Source organism: Thermothelomyces thermophilus, chromosome 1 (genome assembly GCF_000226095.1).
Source record: "Thermothelomyces thermophilus ATCC 42464 chromosome 1, complete sequence".
NCBI lineage: Eukaryota > Fungi > Ascomycota > Sordariomycetes > Sordariales > Chaetomiaceae > Thermothelomyces > Thermothelomyces thermophilus.
Window position 1 is genome coordinate 8,038,624 of NC_016472.1, and position 19,448 is coordinate 8,058,071.

A 19,448-nucleotide genomic window follows, 5' to 3' on the forward strand; every position below is an offset into this window, starting at 1 on the left:
TGTCCAGGGCAGGAATGCATTATCATAGCAATGGCTGGCACTTTCGCGTGCTTTGACTTGCGGAGCGAGGCCCAGCTTTTGACTTTGCGCCAACCAGACAACCAATGCTTCTCTAGGTTCTGTTCTTGGGGCATGAAGCGAAGAGCCGTCGCACTACATCGGGCTGTTCAGAAAGAGAAAGGGGAGGGGGAGGGGCATCTCAGTTCGTAGCCTACTACGTGCACCATAGGCTCTGTTGTTGCTCAACTTTTTATTTCGACATCGATCATCTTCGCCTTGTGTCATATATTATTATTCCTTTCTCTCGTTTTTTTTTTTTAAACCTACTTCTCTTGATTGGATCATGGTGAGGCCGTCAAGAGACGTTGCCGGGGACACAGTTGCGGTTCGCTTGTGCGTCTCATCCTCCGTATCTCTCCAAGTCAGCTGGATGGGTTACTTTGTTACGGGCAAGCTGAGCCAGCGGTTCGGCAGCGGGCAGCAGCGAGAGTTGCGAACTTGCATCGGCTCCTATCGTGCCTGCTCGGGCATGGGGAACCGAGTTTCCCTGGAGGGGGTTTGATGAATGAGATGCTGACTGGAGACACGGTGTGTGACTCGACGCGGGAGAATCGCCGAAGTCGAAGCCTTCCGTTCCGTGTGCACTGTCACGGTCCACAACGCACCACACCCGTGAGAGCACTCGTCAGTCGTGATAAGTTGCTGGCTGACTGGGAAAGACCGTTTCCTTGGCAGGGCCGAGACGCCCGGCGTCGTGTGCACCAGCATATCCAGTAACGGTGGTTGTGAGGCGTGTATGGAGGAGTGGACATGCATACGCCCCATGGATGGGGAGTAGACCTCGTGCATTCCGGGGTGCTTTAGGTAAGCCGGTTAGCAAGAGAGGGGTTGGAAAAGGGACCCTCAAACAACTTGCCCGGGACTGCACGCAGCGAGGCAGCAGCAACGCGCAGGCAACCAATGACGACCATCCGTGGTCATGCACCCATGAGGAGACGCACAGGCTGCATCATGACAAAACTGGGGTAGTGTGCATACATACATACTGGCTGCGACTGGAAGGGGAGGTGGAGCATGGTTGTGGATGGCAAAAAAATGTGGGTGTCATGTCATTTCGGCCATGGCATCGGGCGTTTTCGCTCTGTTGCCTCTCTGCTCACATAACTAACAGGCTTCCAGCCATCCTGGGGCTGCGGTGCCGCCGTAGCTGTCTGGCGGGCGATGATCATGATCATCAGGTTTTTTTTTTTCTCTTTCGGAGCCAGCTTTCACTTTGAGCCACTCGCCTCCACCTCATTGGGCGTTGGAAACGTCAGCGCTCGGTGCTGTGTGGGGGGAAGGTACGGTGGTACGGTATGGACAATCGAGGGTGCCTGATGGTTTCTATCAGAAGACCTGTTCGTGCCTGCCCGGGTAGCCAGTCGAAGCGGTCTGGGGCGGAAGGGGCGGCGAGCGCCGCTCGATCGGCGTCGGGTGGTTTGAGGTCATGGTCCCCACTTGCGTGTCGAAAGCATTCATTACACTAGTGATTGCCACAGATTCGAACACGACGCACCTAGGCTCGCCCGTGTCTGGATTACATGCATCAATCAGGTGCGATATTTGGTGCGGTGGGTACGTGCACTCGTGCGGTGAATGCACACTACCAAGTAAATGGGAAGAAGGCGATCGGTCTTGTCCACTATTCTGCAATGCAAGATCAGAACGGTCGCCGAAAATGGCTGTGACGGCGTCTACAATGTATTGCCGTCGCTTCGGGCGGACGTCCTTGGTCCCGAAAGTACGCTATGTAGGCCGGGTTGGCGCGTTGTATGCTAGCTACGAGCGCCATGCGAGCAAGAAGAGACTTTATTGGCCGGAACGCTTCTCCATCAACCTTGCAAGGACATACTCGAAAGATCTTGGGCCACTTGGCTTGCTTCTTGGTTAGCGACCCAAGCGCCGATACGACTTGGAACACCTCGAGGACACATCACGGAATCGAGTGCCGTCCGATCGGGTAACGCTACTTGGAATGGAATGTTGAGGATGGATGTAACTTTGGGTGGAAGGGGAAACCCCGAAACCCCTCCTTAGTTCTCTCTCCCTCGGGTGGTGTTTGCCGTGATCGAAACATGCAATGGGACGTTAACCGGGCCCGAAGCCGTTCGACACCTCATTCTATTTACCCCTCGCTCGTCCCGGGGTTTGGCCGAAGAGCGGCGTAGTGTAAAGATTGCTGCTGCTGCTGGTGGCTGCTGCTGCGTCGCCGGACGCGTTGTGGGCGATCATCGGCAGAGGCCTCGACGAGAAGGGTAAAGGAAGAACCCATGTGAAGGCGAAGAAACCCCCCTCTCCTCCGCGATCAACAATCTACTGCGCAGGCGAGAGAAGAAAAAAATTGTTTAGCACATGCGGCCAAGACTTCTCTTCTCTTCCAGCGCCCTCGCGCGGCAACCGCTGGAGGGACAGTAGTGGGTCAGAAAAGGCTGGTGGATGCAACTGCGGTATATTTTTGCTTCCCACGTTGGAGGGAACCCTGAAATTGAGGGTTTTTGCACCGTGGGGAGCCCCGCCATGGTAGCGCGGATTGCTTGCTGTGTCCCTGCCCGACGCCGATTCTAGCCAGATCTCGCAGCAGCCGGCCAGTCACTGGTGAGTGTGTGGAGTGCAAAGGTGTGGAGTCAAACTCGCCTCCGTCTTCAACAAAACGTGGATTCGGTCGGATAGACTGGCCGAGACTGGGTTCTCAACGGAGTACTTTACTATGTAGTGACTGCAAGTAGTGTACTCTTCTGCTAGTGTAGTGGGTGCACTACTGCTTGACACACTGAACGGCGTGCGCAAGTAGAAAATCGCTCGCGGGGTATGTATGTATGTATGCATGTATGTATGTGTGAGGTCCCGAGTCGTTGCGGGTAACACCTCATGACGACTGAGGTCTGCCTGACGGAAACGGTGGCTCCAAGTATTAGGTCATGTCCTACCACAGCACACTACATTCTCGAATCGAGGCGCGTCAGCACAGGCAGCTTCCAGAAATCCATCTTGTTTTTCCCCTGATTAGTGTAGGCTGTGTAGCCCACAAGCAACGCTGGCCAATGGCTCCCGTAATAACGGAGGGGAAGTGATGACCGCATGAGGGGTTTGCATGTGGAAGGCCGCGGGGGCAGGATCCCCTTGATCCAGTCGGGGTCCTCTGAGAAACACAACGTGGAGGGCTCATTGGCCGGGGGCAAACCGTAAACCCAAAACTGGCGTCCTGCTTTTTGTATTCTTTGACACTCCTGCAGCAAACGATGTCTTGTTCCTCGCCCCGGAGCGCAGCGCGCCGGGAGACGAGTCATTTTGTGGCCGCAGGGAAACAGGCAGGCAAGGCAGGAGGCAGTTGGCTAACTGGCTGCCAACACACCGTTGGCTTTGCAGCTGGCCGGGCGCAACCTCAATCCTTTTTTTTTCTTTTCCATCGACAACGCGAGACGCGCTCTCTGGGTTGGCCCCTGATCCGTTTGCACCCTTGGTCGGCGAAGTTGTCTCGGGCGACTCAGCAATCCGAACTTTGGTAAAGGTCTTTGACCACCTGTTGCGGCGAAAGAAGGCGGTCTGGAACAACAGGGACCAACGGGGTTGTGTCTTCCTTGTCTCGAGCCAACGCGTAAGCTCCGGTTGGCCGCCTCGGCCGATTCGTACTACGAACATTCCACAAGATGTCCAATGAGCCTCGAGAAGAGGCTGAGCTGGTTGATTCGGGAAAGTGATCTTAGGACACTCTGATCCGAAGGCATCCATGCTACGAGTCTGTACGCGACTCCGTACTGGTGCTCAAAACGGACAGAGCACCTCTCCTCTCATGATGCCGTGGTGGGAATTACGGAATCGGTTGACCAAACATGTCCGCCAAGCCCCCTCTAAACTATCCCGAAAGGGAATACAACCAGAAGCGAAACCCGCAGCGGGTCGGCTTGCTGCTCTCGTCAGGCCCGTCAGAGGCCGTCAACCGAAAACTCAGGGCAGGACTGCGGGTTCTGCCTCAGCGAGGGACCAGCCGGGGCTTGCCTTTCTTTTCTTTTCTTTTTCTTCCTGTGTGTGATTTAACGGACCGCGGGTGTTGTCTGGGGTCAATCTCTGATCAGGTCGAACCATGTCATCGGGAGGCGGTGGTCTACAGTATGCTACGTTTTTTGTTCCGGGCCTCTCCCAGCACCCTGGTTCCCGTTGGCGGTTGAGTTCGCCTTGACCGCTCCTCCAACCCTCTACTCTCACCCAAGGAGTGCGGTTAGCCAGGCAAAGCGAGAGACCCTGCGCCTCCCAGACGGTGGCCCAATCTCCAGGAGAGCATGGGGTCACTCCTCCTGCAGCTCAGAGAAACATGACACACGGTGGCGGAGGGTATCAATGTTCGCGCTGTCAGTTGCGCCTTCTCAAATGATCGGACGCGGCCATGCGGTTGCCGGCGCCGAACATGTGCGCAGCCATGCCTGTAGAGCGAAGTGAAGCGTGCCTAACTTATGTAGGTATGTGCAGTACATACGTATAAGCGTGAATTAACCCGGGTGTTTCCCTTTTTTTTTTTCCCTCGCACCCTCTTGCCTCTCAGAGGCCTTTCAAGCAATCCTAGCAGTGCATATGCAGTCGGCAACGTCCGTGCGTTCTCCAAAAACAGTATCCCTTTCATAGATGACCAAGCCCGATCAGCCGATTGGTTTCATGGGTCAGTTGGACAAGATTACGGACGTACTGTGGCTTGAAGTGGCTTCGCTAACAAGGCCAAAGAGAGAAATAGCGCCGCCTACGCATCGCAAGAGCGCGGGCTGACTCTCCAAGCCAGAGCCCGTAACAACAGGTGGCGTTGGTGAATGGCAACGAATTGCCCGTGATTGGATTGGAGCAAAACTTTTGCTATCTTAACGTCAATCTGAGGCAGGGAAGCCCTCTACATCCTCGACTCCATCCGTGACCAAAAGTATGTTGTTCCCGAAATTCTTCCGGTTATCTTCACAACCCCAACCCTCGCGTAGTGTACTTCCGTACTTGTGTTGTCTGGTCCATTCAGCGCGGCGAGCGACAGGGGCGTTGGTTTCAAAATAGTTAATAATCCCGCTGTCCACTTCCTTTGTCCTTCATCCGGAAGCGCGGAATGGATGTTTTGGGAGGTTGCAGAGTTTACGCCGTCCCAAAACCGCGAGTCAGCGTATGGATGAGCAGTACGAGTTACGTCTGTTCTGAATCAACAGGGTAGTGAAGACACGAGGTGCCGAGACAGTTTTCCTAAGGAATAAAAAATTCGGGAGGATGAAAAACTTTTCTTTTTACGTGTACTCCGGACCGTCTTGGAGAACAGGTTGTCCTTTCCTGCTTTCCTGGTTGGAATACGAAAACTCTCAGTGGCCACACGAGCCGTGGGATGCGAAACTTGCGGGCGAAGGCTGGCATCTTCGCTGCTTGCCAATCCAGGTTAGCACCCGCTGGCCAGCCCACTTGTGGATCGCCTTGGCGCTTTCTTCTGACCGCTGGGTGAGGAAACCGCACTGGGAGGTAGTTATTGTTTGGAAGGCTCGACGCGCCCGCGGGCCACCCCCGTCATTTCCGTCATTTCGTCCTGTCACCTGGTACCCCCAATCTGACGCACGACGCTGCCGTTTGTGAAATTGCCAATGCACCTCGACGTTTGCCGAAACGGACCGACGTGCCTGACAGCCCTGCGTGCCGCCCCGTGAAGTACCGGCTGCATGTCTCAAGGGACCTCATTGCTTTCTGCAGGCCTCTTGTCAAAAAAGTCTTTAGCTGGAGTGCAAGTGATCTCTTCTTGTCTACTAATAAGCCTTGCTCACACGACTCGCTGCCGTGCTGTTGCTGTTGTGTTGTTGTAAGTGCTAGTCACACCATCCATCCTCCGACGGAGGGCGGCCTGGTCGAATTCCCTCGGCGCCCGCGCCCGCCTGTGCCCGGAGCCATGTGTGGGCCCTTCATTATGTCCCATGGCCCACTAGCGATAGCCTGCCCCAACGCTACCGTTACCCACCCGGCCACCCTCGCTACACTAGCAGCGAGCCAGGGCCACTTTGATCGCTGCTCTCCGCAAAGCCAAACCAGTCCTTTTTTTTTTTCTTCCCTTTCTTCCCTTTCCACCTCCCGTCCTCCCACGCCGTGCTCTTCCTCCTCCCCCCATCCCCCTCCTCGACCATCGCTGAATCCGCCAAGCACCGAGCGACCGACGAACGGCCAAATTCACTTTTGTGTCGTTCACAGAAGGATTCAGTTGTCTGTCGACCTTCGTTAACTCGAACGGGGACAGAAGACGCAGCGCCCTGCACGCGTGCCGATTTACCGGTCAGGGTGCTGTTGTGCCTTTGGTTCTCAAACCATCGACACAGCCGGGAGGACACCCATCACTTAGCGGTCGGAATTGTTTGATCTCGGTCGGTTCCCGCTAGGTTCGTATCCACCACTGTCTTGTCCCCCGACTCGGTTTTCTTTTGTTTTTCGAGCGCGATCTGGACGGTGCAAACTGGTGCGCGGCATTTCATGGCTGGCTATGTTTCGCAATCCAAACATCTCGCCCGTCGATGCGGTCTGAACTAGCGGGCTTGGGTTTCTGTCTCATCGCCACAAGGCTCTCACGTCGCCGGCTCGCTTTGGCTGGTTAACCTTGGCCTGGATAATCGAGATTCGCCTCGAAGGTTCCTTCATTTTTGAGGGTATCTCTCACTCCGGCCATCGTTCGACATTTACGAGTTTGATTGTTCATCTCGGTTCCCTTGTCGGACGACCGTCATTCGTTGCCCTTCTAACAGGGACGTGTTTGGGGGCTAACCTCGTGTGTTCAAACATAGTGTTTCGACGTTCCTTTTCTTATCTCTTCTAATCATTGACTCCTTCATCCCGTCGTGCTCGCGACCGTACATCGAGCCTCTCAGCTCTACCTGGATAAGGCTTTGGTTACTGCAAGCCAACAGAGAGCCGGCGACTCCCTTTTTGTCTGGCCCGGGCATTCTCGACGGTCATTCGAGTCGCTCCATCCCGACACGAAATTCTCTCAGTGTAGACGACGGAACCTACACTCTATGGCTCAACGGCTATACTAGATCTCGACCCTCCCACACATCGAGATCCTTCAACTCTTCGGCTCTGGAGGTTCCGGCACGGCGTGGCCTAACCCCCCACCCAGTTTGCCCTTCTCCAGCTGCTTGAAGCAGTTCGATCTTCTCACCGCTTTCTCAACTTTTTTTTCCGACTCGACTCATCCAGAGCCAAAATGCCTGGTGGCGTTTGTGCCGTGCTCGACTATGAAGTCGAGCTCATGGCCGACTACGTCTCTGAGATGGCGACGCGTATCGTCATGCCCCAGCGGCAGGTCAACCCGGCGTTCCGCAAGTTCGTCTCGCAAATCTTGACTTCGACGCGGCTACCGAGCACTACAATCCTCCTGGGCATGAATTACCTGGCCAAGCGCATCAACATGATGCACGCTGCAGGGCAGACCAACCACACCGAAGGTCAGATCTGGCGTATGCTCACCATCTCGTTGCTTCTGGGGAGCAAGTTTCTGGACGACAACACGTTCCAGAACAAGTCTTGGTCAGAGGTGAGCGGAATTCCGGTACAGGAGCTCAACACTCTGGAATACGAGTGGCTAGGCGCCATCCACTGGTGTCTCTATGTCAACCTGGACGGGAGCAAAGATTACCAGGCTTGGCTGTCGAACTGGAAGGAGTGGCAAGAGACCAAGAAGAGGCAGCAGCAAGCCAGCCGCGATCGCATGCTCGGTCTTGCATCGCCTGTCGAGCCGGATCTGTCACGGACCCGTGCCCAGCAGCTCTACTCCGCTTGGCACCAGCAGCAGGTGGCCGAGTATGAACGCCTGTCCAGCGCGAAGCGCAACCAGGTGCCGCCTACGGCCGCGTACCGGCATGACCCATCTGCGTGGGCATATTCTTTCGCTCCCTGGTCCCAAGCGGCTCCGCTTACGCCTCCTGACTCGGGATATGGCACTCCCGAGTACGCCAATTCGACCGCCCTTGTCAATTCGAGCTACGCTGAGTGGTTTGATGGCGCGCTATTGGGCAGCAACGTCGCGTCGAGACACTACCCGCAGCCCCCGCCCTACAGCGGTTTCCGTCATGGCAATCATGCATCGCGGAACCCCTTGAGCTATGGTGGCTACTATGGCTACGGTCACAACATCTGGGAGCACCCGGGCGTTGCGGACTGCAACTGTGGCAGCTGCGGTGGTATGCATCACAAGACCGTCGGCTACTTTGGCGCCCACGCGTACGGGCAGGCTGTGGTCGGCTGATGCTGACGCCCGGCTGCTGCGCCATTGAGTTGGTCAATTCGTCGGCGCGTTTCGGCGTTCTCGTCACTCAATTCGATTAGACGCTTATCTTGGGCGCAATGCTGCTCTTCCGTTGCATCGTCTTACGAGACGCGGGTTTCATTCCAGGCTCATCGGACATTCGATACGTTTGCATTCAGATACCCCGAGCGACTGTCCGGACGCGATAGGCCTTACGCCGCTGGTGATCCGTATGATCCACGGCCTTGCTTTTATTCAACTTGCCACGTCGCCTTCTCCTATGTGTACGGCTGGACGCTGGCTCACATTCGGCAAGGCGCGGCATCCCAGCAGCCTTGCGCGTCCTATTTCACTTTTTCGGTCCGCAGCCCGTCGTCCTCGACTAATGAAACTCTTTTTCTCGGTATACCGGTTCATTTCATAACATAAATCGGCGTTTTTCTCGGCTTTGAATACCATCGTGCTTTCGCTTCGGGCTTCATCATAGATTTGGCGAACCGGCTTCTTTCTCGGCATTCTCGAAGTTTCATCTTCCCCATTTTTTTCGAGGTTCAAGCTGAGTGGACCAAGTCGATCCAGAGGGTCATGGCTGTCAGTGGCAGGTCATCGAGCTTCCAGACTCGTGGCTGTCATGTGTGCTACGGCCCCGCGTTCTCCCACTTCACTCGTTCTTTTCCAAAATCAGATATCATTCATGATGGTCACTCAGCAGAACGCGGGCGCGCTACTTGGACAACGGCATAACGGACACGGTTCCAGCATATCAAATCTGATGTCCGTTATTGCATTGTGACGTGCTCACCCGACTTGGCGCCCATTACAATCCCATCATTTTCCGCCTTGTTCTGATCAAAAAAGTTTGCTGGTTTCATGAGTACATATCTGGTGCTATCTCAAGGGTATCAGTCGGTTTGTGCGGGATTGGGTTACGAGGGGTGAAAAGTTGGACTTTCAATAGCCTCATTTGGCTCTTCTCCTACTTCTTGGGGCTGTGCTATGGAGGTATCATGCTTCATTGCTTCATTGTTCTTCTAATTGCTTCTGCTTTCTTATACCAGCTGAGGCTCGCTCAGTGACTTTGGCTCCTCGGGATGCTAGTGGCTTCCGGCAGAGGAAGAGGATCCAATCACTGGCATGTTAGCGGCGCAGTTGGCTTCTTCTTTTTTCTCTTTTCCCTTTTCTTGTTCTTTTCCTGAACGTGGCTAGAAAAGGGTTTGGAATCGGTGTTGCGCGTATTCCAAATTAGAGGGAGTTGTGTGAGGGGAGCTCAGGGAGGATTGAGCAGAAGACAGCTGTTTCTTCTTGTCGCTGTTCAAGGTTTTCGGAGGCTACTGCCGAGAGGCATGGACCTTCCTTTGTTTTGTTACCATTACCTGGGATCACGACTTGACGAATTTGGGGTTGAAGGATCAGAAGATGGGATGACTCGAGATTGGGATGTTAGGGAAAGGTTTACTTGATCGAAGCGCTGGGGTTGGGGTGTTTCAGGAGTGAAGAAGAGGAGACACAGGAGCTTTTAGCCAGGCGATGGCAGACGTTTGTCGCGATACTCGGACTTGAAGCTGAGTGTCGGGGCATGCGTCCATGTCAATGACAGCCTGCCAGCGCAGGACTTTTCCTGGTCTGGATCGTTGGACTAGACCGGCCTTGATATAACGAGACAATAAAAAACCGATTCAAGCGCTTTTGCCGAGGCGTAAATTGTTGGGATAATTCATGGTGATGTGATGTCAGAACATGAAAGACCCAACTCTGGTGATGGACGGGACGAGAACAGCCGTCGTGTACCGGGAAAACTTAAGGGAAGGATGAACCTCGATGAGTGTAGATCACAAAGACCGAACCAGATGCTCAGGTTGTTTTGGAAAGAGTGACCTTGGGTCTTGTTAACCTTACTAGTATCATGAATGCGGATGCGAAGAGAGTGTGGAAAGAACAATTGATGTACTGGTATTGGGTGGGGCTTGACAATTGGCAAACAGCTGCTTGTTTCGCCCGTTTCTTCAACCTTGTGTCTTGTCCCTAATCCATCAACGAACGAAAAGACGAGCCAAGTGCCTGCGAAACGCACCAGCACTGGCCAGGTTCCTCTCTGTCCAATTGCCCCTTAGATACAGACTTGCTCGCTTGAAGACCGCCTACTCGGTGTACGGATTGAGGAACGAGTTGCTTCAATCAAACAGTGCACCCTCACACTGAAACATCGACCCGCTACACGCGGACGACCATTTGAATCCGTCAACCGCCATGTCCTCTCGTTTCGTCTCGGCCGGCGCGATCAACGCGGCAACAGGGGAGGAAGTCTCATCATCATCACTCCCGAACCAGCCGGCATCATCGGCAACGACGGCGACCTCGGCGGCCAGCTCCAAGGCTGCCGAGAGGCAGGCGGCCTGGGCGGCCGCGACCGCCCAGCTGGAGGAGGACCGGCGCCGCCGCCGCGAGCAGCAGCAGCAGCAGCAGCAGTCCTCCCAGGAGAAGTCGCTCTACGAGATCCTCCAGGCCAACAAGGCTGCGAAGCAGGCCGCCTTTGAGGAGGCCCACCGGCTGCGCAACCAGTTCCGCCCGCTCGACGATGACGAGGTCGAGTTCCTGGACGAGGTGCGCATGCGCAAGCGAAGGGAGGAGGAGGAGGCCCGCAGGGAGGTGGAGAGGGGGCTGGCCGCTTTTCGGGAGGCTCAGAGGAGGAGCGGGAGCGGGAGCGGGAGCGGCGGCGGTGGTGGTGGTGGCGGCTCCGACGAGGAAGCGGAGGCCGGATCGGATGGGGAGGGCCCGCTCTCGGTGGGTGGGGAGTTTGGCTTCGGCGTTGTCGGGAGGAAGCGGAGGAAGGGGGACGCGGGCAAGGAGAAGAAGAGGCTCAGGGGGGTGGGCGTCATCAAGAGGGCGTCGACGGGCGGTAGTGACGGTGGCGGCGGCGGTGATGAGGTGAGCCACGAGAGGCAGGATGTGGAGGACAAAGCTGGTAAGGCTGGCGGGAGGGAAGAGTCGGTCGGGAGTAAGGGGGAGGCGAGCGACAAGGGAGTAGCTGGGGAGCCAGATGCGGGTGCACGAGCGGAGGGGTCGACAGCAGCAGCTGTTGCGAAGGTAGAGGCACCGGAGGCGGCACCGGCAACAACACGAACACCAGCACCATCAGCCTCGGGAGCGCCCCCAAGTATAAGCACATCAAAGCCCGGGGGTTTGCTGGTAGACTACTCGTCTGACGATGACGAAGATTGAGCCGTAGCAATACTCTCCCACACTCTTTGTTAATCATGATGGCGAGGACCAGACACGCCCCTTGCTGTCGGGGCCACATGTTCAGATAGGACTCAATTAGCCTGTTGGAATCAGAGTTTGACCGCCAAAAAGGTAAGTCGAGATTCATCAGTCCTCACGCCAGCTCACCAGCCATCTATCATTCTATATTGTACATACAATACAAACCGCTGGGCCAACCACAGCCATGCATCATGATACTCCAACATTGGGACAAAGCACGTCCGCAGCTGCTATACAGGTAGGTAGATCGAGTATGCAACAATTCGACCGCAACCACGGAACCCCCTCGTCTCTCGCCCTTCCCACTCACTCCACATCCTTATCCTCCAGCGGTGTCGTCTTTTTCTTCTCGAAAGCCTTGCTCACACCCCACCGGCAGAGTTGGCGGAGCTTCCCCTTGATCCACCCCTCGACTTCTTCCTCGGGCACCACGATCTTGCTAGCCCGCTCCTCGTCCTCGGGCAGCAGCTGAAAGCGCCGCATGCGCTCGGCAATGCGCGGGTCCATGACGATGGGCTTCGCGCGCACCCTCTCGGGGATCTCGGCCGCCTCGGACGTGTCCGCACCCTTCGGGTCGTCCTCTTTCCAGATGGACTTGATCCAGTCCTTCTCTTCCCACGCCAGCTCCTTTTGCTGCTCGTACAGCGGCTGCTCGTGAGCAGCGGCGGGACTGCTGGTCGAGTCGGCGTCGGGGCCGGCGTCGGGGTCGGCAGCGAGCCGCTGGTACTCGCGATATGTGCACAGGCAGACCGCGGCGACCTCGCGGCCGATCTCGTCGGCGAGCTTGCGGCGGTTGAGGAAGCGGTAGAGGCGCGTGGGCGTATTGAGGAAGCCGAGGATATGAGGCTCGCGGATCGGTGCGGAGGGATCGAATGCGTCGGGTGCGACACTGGGAAGGACGGCTGAAGGGTAGTCGGCGGTGGTGTTGTAGGGTTTTGGTTGAGGCGGCCGCTTGGGCTTCTTTTCTTCTTCTTCGGCCTTCTTTTCCTCGGCGGGCTTGTCCTCGGCGGGCTTGTCGCCTGTTGATGGCTCGGGGTTCACGGCGGCTGGTAGCGGCTCCGGCTCTGGGGGCGGCGCTAGGGGACCCAGCCAGCCCTCATGCAAGCCCCTGAGGTACTCCTTCCATGTGTGTCGGCCGATGACAATATCGCCGCGTACACCGTCGTACTCCTTGATGCCCCGCGACTTGCGGAAGGCCTCCACTAACTCCTCTCTCGTCGGCTCCTTTGAGGGATCCGGCTCGCCGCCGCTCTCCCGGCTGCGGCGGAGCCTGCGTACTCGCTCGGCCACATAAGCACGCACATCGCCCTCCCGGCGGCCCTGCACGAACTCCCAGTCCAGCCCGCTGGCGGCCAAGATCGGCTTCACATACTCCGTGTAGTGATCCTGGGCCACGCGCAGCCCATCCCCGGGCGGACTCGAGAGATAAATGGTGAGCTTCCGCGGCTGCGCCAAACCGAGGCTATCGTGAGGCAGCGGCTCCTTGGCGAGGTGTTCGACGGCATGAGACCACTTCGCGATGGCCCTCTTCTTCTCCCGCTTGTCGTAGATAACCGCCGCTGTAAATGCGCCCGTGATGGTCCAAAAGATCATCCAGTTTCGGGAGGGAAGCTTGCGGGGGAGATGGGGCAGACCGAGCATGCGCAGGGCCGGGTTTCCGGAGGGTGCTTTCGGAGCCTGCAGAGTAGATTGTCAGAACAGGAAAGCGCGCGCACACACAAATAATAAAAAAAAGGAATAAAAAAAGGAAAGTTGATAACAAGGGGGTTCATACGGTGTTCGCAGCCGGGGGAGGCGCCGGTGCAGGTGTCGGTTCGGCCATGGTGGCTCGGAGTGGGCGATTGGGCTTCCGTCGCGGGAGGTTAAGCAGTACTACCCGCACATTCGGCTTGCGGCGGGCCCGAGAGAGATTCTTTAGTTTTAGAGGAAGATCGATCGGCTTCGCCACTTTTCGAAAACAGTGAACGCGAGTGAATCGAGAAATGGTGCGGTTTCACGATCGCCTCATCGCTGGCAGAAATCCGTCGTTTACAAAGTTCGAGGTCGCCGTGAAGCTCAAATTTCCCAAGCGCCGTTATCGCGATAAGCCGTAGTGCACGGACCCAGACCCAGAGTGACCTCGTTGCAACACGGAGCCTGCCGAAACTCCCATGATCATCAGAGTTCCAGCCTTGTGGCTCGAGGCCGAGGAGTTCCCAGAAGGGGGTGCATTTTACACAGTCGTTGTCCTCTTATTAGGCCTGGTACTGCTTGTTGACTACCCTCTCCTTACACGAGCTGCTCTAGGGATTGTCAGTAAGGGATCCCACTTGGAGACGTTTTAGACCTGATTATGTCGCTTTTTGCGAGATGGGTAGGGTTCTTGAAATGCTATCATGGATACTGTAGACTGAAAGCCGCACCAAAGTCGGCACGTTACCGGGGCTTGGTAGAAGATACCGAAGTTACGCAGTAGGCAGTACGGACGTACTCTGAACCGAAGCTAAGTTCTCACCTGTGAAGCCCTCGAAAGTGTGACAAGGGTGGGCGGGATACACTAAATCTTGGTTCTCGCTGCTGGGAAAGTGCGGTCAGCACCCTGCGAGTGCCGTTCTATGCACCCCGCTACCAGGGGCTATTCCAGAAACAATATCCGTTGCAGTTTGAGCTTTAGCATACTACGGAGAAGACTTCACCAAGATCCCGACACGTTTATTAACTAGCACCTGCAATAAGGGTTGCTTTATGGTCCATATCTGATTTCGATTTCAGACAACCTCCAAGCACCCTCGGCCGCCCGTCACTGAAGTATTCGTGCTGGTCCCGACTGCTGCTTGAGAGCTCATTGCTAGCGGGTACCCCTCCCTCTTTCCTCTTTCTCCACCTGTGATTGTCCGCTCAGCTCCAGCGCCAGTTTGTGTCCAGCGCGTCTGCATCGACACGAACACAAGCACCCACCCACCAAGGTGCGGGCACGGATCGCCCTTGGCTTGTACTGTACGTCCGTACACAGTACAACCCCTATTCCATCCCTTGTTTCGATGACCCACGGGCCAATTACCCCGACAAACTTGGTAAACAGCAACCAACGAACAACAACAATACGGAGTAACAACAATAGCAACAGATTTCAGTCACACTAACACAGTACTGTGTCACACAGGGCTCCACCTCTTTACACACTGCTTCTTCCGCAGCCGGCGTCGCGTGTTGCAGTTGCAGTTGCAGCCCCTGCCCCACCTCCAGTTCAAATAGGTAGTAGGCGGGGCGGTAACCCGAGAAAGTCAACCCAGACAACCATCAGGCCTCGACCTTCAACAGACCCCGGCTTTCAAAACGGCAGGGATTCCCCCTTCAATCCTCCCCCCTTTCTGCACAACTCCGGCTCGACGTCGCCCGTCGTTACCTGCAAGCCGCCCGCGCGAATCTGCAAAGCCCGGATTACCAGCAAATACCCTACCAATTGTGCGCCACGGCCGCGCCGCGGGAAGCCGTCAAGATGGACAACCAGGGCAACCGTCTCTACCTCAACTTCGGCAACAACAACGAGCGACTGGCTGCCAACGACCGCACATATCCCACCACGCCCTCGACCTTTCCCCAGCCCGTCTTCCAAGGGGGCCAGGCCGCTCCCCAGGGAGGCGGCGCCCAGCAGCCCCAGGCATACCACCAGCAGGGAGGCTACGCGTCGGCGGGATACTTCCCGCCCAACAGCCAGATCCAGTACGGCGGCTCCCAGTATCCCTCGCAGCTCGGTGCCCAGGCTGCCGACTACAGCTCTGCCGGCCAGGGCTACGGTCAGGCCCGGTCGACGACACCCGGCGCCAACAGCAATGATCCCAACACGGGGCTCGCCAACCAGTTCTCTCACCAGAACCTAGGGGACGCTGGCCGCTCATCCCCCTACGGAGGCCGTGGCCCGTCCTCCGGTCAGCGGCCCAGAACGGCCGACTCCCGCGGACAGCAGCCCGGCCACGGCAGCTACGCCAATGCGCCGCCGATGCCGACCCAGGGGGCTCAGCCCGGCTACTTCGCCCCCGCTCCGGAGCGGAATCCGGACAAGTACGGCTCCAACGCCAACCACAACCAGAAGAAGTGCTCCCAGCTTGCCTCGGATTTCTTTAAGGACAGTGTCAAGAGGGCTCGCGAGCGCAACCAGAGGTGAGTGATGCTGTTCACACCAAAGATCCCCCTTTCCCTCCCCTCTCCCCCCAAAATAAAGGATCCTCCCGCACTGACACAAGTTGGCCATGCGCAGGCAGAGTGAGATGGAGCAGAAGCTGGCCGAAACCACCGACCCTCGCCGCCGGGAATCGATTTGGGCTACGGCAGGCCGCAAGGAAGGCTCCTATCTGCGTTTCCTGCGGACCAAGGACAAGCCGGAAAACTACAATACCATCAAGATCATTGGCAAGGGCGCCTTTGGCGAGGTGAAGCTCGTGCAGAAGAAGACGGATGGCAAGGTCTACGCCATGAAATCGCTCATCAAGACCGAAATGTTCAAGAAGGACCAGCTGGCCCACGTCCGCGCAGAGCGCGACATTCTTGCCGAGTCCGACAGTCCTTGGGTGGTCAAGCTGTACACGACCTTCCAGGACGCAAACTTCTTGTACATGTTGATGGAGTTCTTGCCCGGTGGAGATCTCATGACCATGTTGATCAAGTACGAGATCTTTTCCGAGGACATCACCCGGTTCTATATCGCCGAGATCGTCTTAGCTATCGAGGCAGTTCACAAGCTGGGTTTCATTCACAGGTCGGTACTGGCCCAACCTTCTGGCGTAACGAGCCCTGGGGAGCTAAACGAGACGCAGAGATATCAAGCCCGACAACATCCTCCTTGACCGGGGTGGCCACGTCAAGCTGACGGATTTCGGTCTCTCGACCGGCTTCCACAAGCTGCATGACAACAACTACTATCAGCAACTCCTCCAGGGGAAGTCGAGCAAGCCGCGCGACAACCGGAACTCGATTGCCATTGACCAGATTAATCTGACGGTCAGCAACCGGTCCCAAATCAACGATTGGAGACGGTCGAGGCGACTGATGGCATACTCAACTGTCGGCACGCCCGATTATATCGCGCCCGAGATCTTCACGGGGCACGGCTATTCGTTCGATTGTGACTGGTGGTCCCTGGGCACCATCATGTTCGAGTGCCTGGTTGGGTGGCCGCCTTTCTGCGCCGAGGACAGCCACGATACATATCGCAAGATTGTCAACTGGCGGCAGTCGCTCTACTTCCCGGACGACATTCAGCTCGGCGTGGAAGCAGAGAACCTGATCCGGAGGTGAGCCAGTCTCGTAAACATTCTGATTGATTTCTCTTTCTCCCTTAAGCCTACAGACCACTAACAGAGTGTGCCCCTTCTCCACTTGCTGTAGCTTGATCTGCAATTCCGAGAACCGTCTCGGTCGCGGTGGCGCGCACGAAATCAAGAACCACGCCTTCTTCCGGGGCGTCGAGTTCGACAGCTTGAGGCGCATCAGAGCCCCCTTCGAGCCACGCCTGACGTCCAACATCGATACCACCTACTTCCCGACCGACGAGATTGACCAGACGGACAACGCCACCCTGCTCAAGGCCGCCCAGGCCCGCAATGGCAATATGTCTCAGCAGGAGGAGAGTCCCGAGATGAGCCTGCCGTTCATCGGGTACACGTTCAAGCGGTTTGACAATAACTTCCGATAATTGCTTTTTGCCATCGGCTTCTAGACTTGATTGCTAGCGAAGGGAAACCCAAGTGTAAGTGAGTGCTGAGGCTAGGTTGCGCTGGGCTGGATGGACTGGGCTGGGCCGATTTGGCACGGGGATGGTGATTTTGGTGGTTTTCGGCCAGCACCTGACCTGATCAGGTCCTTTCGCACGCGGAAACTCGATCCATTGGGCGCGTCTGAGGGTTAATGAGGATAGCATCATCGACATTACAGCTAGGCTCAGCGTAGGAGATAGAGAAACCGCAATCTAAAAAGCGTGGTTGACCAAGTCGACTTCTCACATCGCCCGTCGTGGAAAGGGGTCGGACATGGATGGGCCTTACAAGAAATGCATTGACGGCAATAAGAGCACATCTTGCACACAAGGGTCTTACGACTGAAAACCTAGAGAGCCGAAAGATTACGTCTGGATGAAGTGGTCATCCCATTCTAATATGCCTAGTATTATTCTCAATCTCTTGGACCACCCTGCCATCCACACAGCCGCCCACTACCTCGGCGGGCGCAACCTATGGGGATGTCGTTTCGCTGTCCGACCGTTAGCGAGGAAACGGAGCTGACAGAACTGCTGCGGCCTTACACCTCTCTGGTCCACCTCCTCGTGGCGGAACCCTTGATGATTGATCGCCTCAAGCAGCCATGGACTCTGACATGAGGCTTGCTCTAAGAGGCAGTCCGCGGCAGACGCAGCGCTGGGCGAGACCTCGTGTCTTGGGCGGCGACTGATGCTGTGAACCTGCTGAGCTAAGGTTGCTTGATGAAACCAGACGAGCCTCCTGCTTTGACTTTTCCTCTTTTCTTTTTTTTCACCTTCCCCTGCTCTTTCTTTGCTTATTCGTGCTGTAATTATCCTCCCACTTCAACCGTTCGCCCCCCTTTTTTTTACCAACGCTCACCGGCGTCCCGTCAAGCCCGGCGCGGCGTTGAAGCGCTCCTCGCGCTCCGTCATGAACATGATCTGCAACCAGAACTCCTTTGCGTCGGGATCCCAGTACTCGAACTGGCGGCCCTCCCTCTTGTCCAGCTCGCGGGCGGGGATCTTGAAGCCGCAGGTCTCGTAGGGCTCGGCGGCGACGAGGAGGTACTGGAAGTTGCGGTCGGGCTCCTCGACGCGCTGGCTGAAGGCGCTCATGACCTGCCACTTGGGGGTGATGCCCGTGCCGATGTCCGGGTACTGCAGCTGGAAGAGGAGGCCCTGCTGGCGCGTGATGGGGTCGCGCACCTTGGTGATCTTGTAGCCGGGGCGGCCGATCTTGATCACGTTCTTGCGCGGCCCGCCGCCGCCCAGCCCCAGCGCGGCGAACCCGGCGCCGACGACGCCGACGGGCAGGCCCGTGTGCGGGTCGATGTCGCCCTTGCCCTCGCGCTGCTCGCGCGCGGCGCGCCGCGCGAGGTTGGTCTGGTGCTTCTTGCCCTGCGTGTGGGCGAGGTACGAGCCGTCGTTCTGGTGGACCGTCAGGCAGAGGCGGCACTCGAACGAGCCGAGGTGGTTCTTGAAGATGTACGGGTCCTTGTCGAGGTCGATCTGCTCCAGCGCGAGCTTGCGCAGGCGCTCGCGCCGGTCGGCGTTGGTCATGCTGTGGGAGGCGACGCCGCCGCCGCCGAATTTGGAGCCGGCGCGGTTCTGGTAGTCCATCGCGATTGATGCGGTGCTGGGGTCTGCGAAGCTGATTGTTGTTTCTTCAACGGAAGCCGGAGGTTGGTCGCGGACGCTTTCTTTTTTTTTCTTTTTTCTTTTTTTGTTCTTGGGGGTCGATGCTGTTCCTACTGTAGAATGGGTTGGATAGCGAAGGCTCTAGTTAAATAGAGTACTGGTATTATGCAGCGGCGCGCATGGGGTGAACTGGTCCGAGCGTCAAGCCGCGCTCTTGGGCGGTAATTTACACAGTAACTCCATCGCACACGCCCTGTTACAATAACCAAATACGTATTACGGAGTATGTATGTACATACAGTACATACATATTAGTTTCTAAATATCCACAGGCTGCACTTTCCTGCATCCTGCGTGCGAGGGTAAATACGGATGAGCAAGGTGCCTTCCGTCGTTAAAGCTCACTATTTCATGGAAACAGTTCCTCGGTTTCATTGCAATTGTAAACTTTTGCACCAATTTCGCCCGCAAAGCTGCTGGAAATGACCAACCCATCGGCGGAATTGACCACGCTGTCTACTATGTAAATGGACTCGGTGGGCTTGGTGGACTTTTGTTGAC

General features: G+C 56.6%; 5 protein-coding genes across 5 annotated transcripts; 3 read left to right on the top strand and 2 right to left on the bottom strand.

The window, feature by feature from the left end:
- Positions 1–6,154: 6,154 nt before the first annotated feature.
- MYCTH_105072 (uncharacterized protein) lies at positions 6,155–9,973 on the top strand. The gene is made up of 2 exons (XM_003660244.1): positions 6,155–6,413; positions 6,813–9,973. Exon 2 carries the CDS (start codon positions 7,235–7,237, stop codon positions 8,273–8,275), a length of 1,041 nt encoding a protein of 346 aa, XP_003660292.1. The 5' UTR covers positions 6,155–6,413; positions 6,813–7,234; the 3' UTR covers positions 8,276–9,973.
- A 265-nt stretch (positions 9,974–10,238) lies between these two features.
- MYCTH_2298428 (uncharacterized protein) lies at positions 10,239–11,591 on the top strand. The gene has a single exon (XM_003660245.1). It carries the CDS (start codon positions 10,523–10,525, stop codon positions 11,492–11,494), a length of 972 nt encoding a protein of 323 aa, XP_003660293.1. The 5' UTR covers positions 10,239–10,522; the 3' UTR covers positions 11,495–11,591.
- A 1-nt stretch (position 11,592) lies between these two features.
- On the bottom strand, positions 11,593–13,576 carry MYCTH_2298430 (uncharacterized protein). The gene is made up of 2 exons (XM_003660246.1): positions 13,311–13,576; positions 11,593–13,213 (listed from the first exon to the last, which is right to left on the bottom strand). The coding sequence occupies exons 1-2, from the start codon at positions 13,356–13,358 to the stop codon at positions 11,843–11,845; spliced, it is 1,419 nt and encodes a 472-aa protein (XP_003660294.1). The 5' UTR covers positions 13,359–13,576; the 3' UTR covers positions 11,593–11,842.
- A 1,240-nt stretch (positions 13,577–14,816) lies between these two features.
- On the top strand, positions 14,817–17,287 carry MYCTH_2298433 (uncharacterized protein). The gene is made up of 4 exons (XM_003660247.1): positions 14,817–15,676; positions 15,774–16,271; positions 16,330–16,806; positions 16,901–17,287. The coding sequence occupies exons 1-4, from the start codon at positions 15,015–15,017 to the stop codon at positions 17,205–17,207; spliced, it is 1,944 nt and encodes a 647-aa protein (XP_003660295.1). The 5' UTR covers positions 14,817–15,014; the 3' UTR covers positions 17,208–17,287.
- Positions 17,288–17,581: 294 nt separating this feature from the next.
- Positions 17,582–19,001, bottom strand: MYCTH_2298434 (uncharacterized protein). The gene has a single exon (XM_003660248.1). The coding sequence runs from the start codon at positions 18,867–18,869 to the stop codon at positions 18,126–18,128; it is 744 nt and encodes a 247-aa protein (XP_003660296.1). The 5' UTR covers positions 18,870–19,001; the 3' UTR covers positions 17,582–18,125.
- Positions 19,002–19,448: the final 447 nt, after the last annotated feature.

Coding starts and splice junctions, on each gene's coding strand:
- MYCTH_2298428 (XM_003660245.1), top strand. CDS start 10,523: ATGTCCTCTCGTTTCGTCTCGGCCGGCGCGATCAACGCGGCAACAGGG.
- MYCTH_2298434 (XM_003660248.1), bottom strand. CDS start 18,869: ATGGACTACCAGAACCGCGCCGGCTCCAAATTCGGCGGCGGCGGCGTC.
- MYCTH_2298433 (XM_003660247.1), top strand. CDS start 15,015: ATGGACAACCAGGGCAACCGTCTCTACCTCAACTTCGGCAACAACAAC. Junction 15,677..15,773: donor GCTCGCGAGCGCAACCAGAG/GTGAGTGATGCT, acceptor GGCCATGCGCAG/GCAGAGTGAGATGGAGCAGA. Junction 16,272..16,329: donor AAGCTGGGTTTCATTCACAG/GTCGGTACTGGC, acceptor AACGAGACGCAG/AGATATCAAGCCCGACAACA.
- MYCTH_105072 (XM_003660244.1), top strand. CDS start 7,235: ATGCCTGGTGGCGTTTGTGCCGTGCTCGACTATGAAGTCGAGCTCATG.
- MYCTH_2298430 (XM_003660246.1), bottom strand. CDS start 13,358: ATGGCCGAACCGACACCTGCACCGGCGCCTCCCCCGGCTGCGAACACC. Junction 13,214..13,310: donor CTCCCCCGGCTGCGAACACC/GTATGAACCCCC, acceptor TCTACTCTGCAG/GCTCCGAAAGCACCCTCCGG.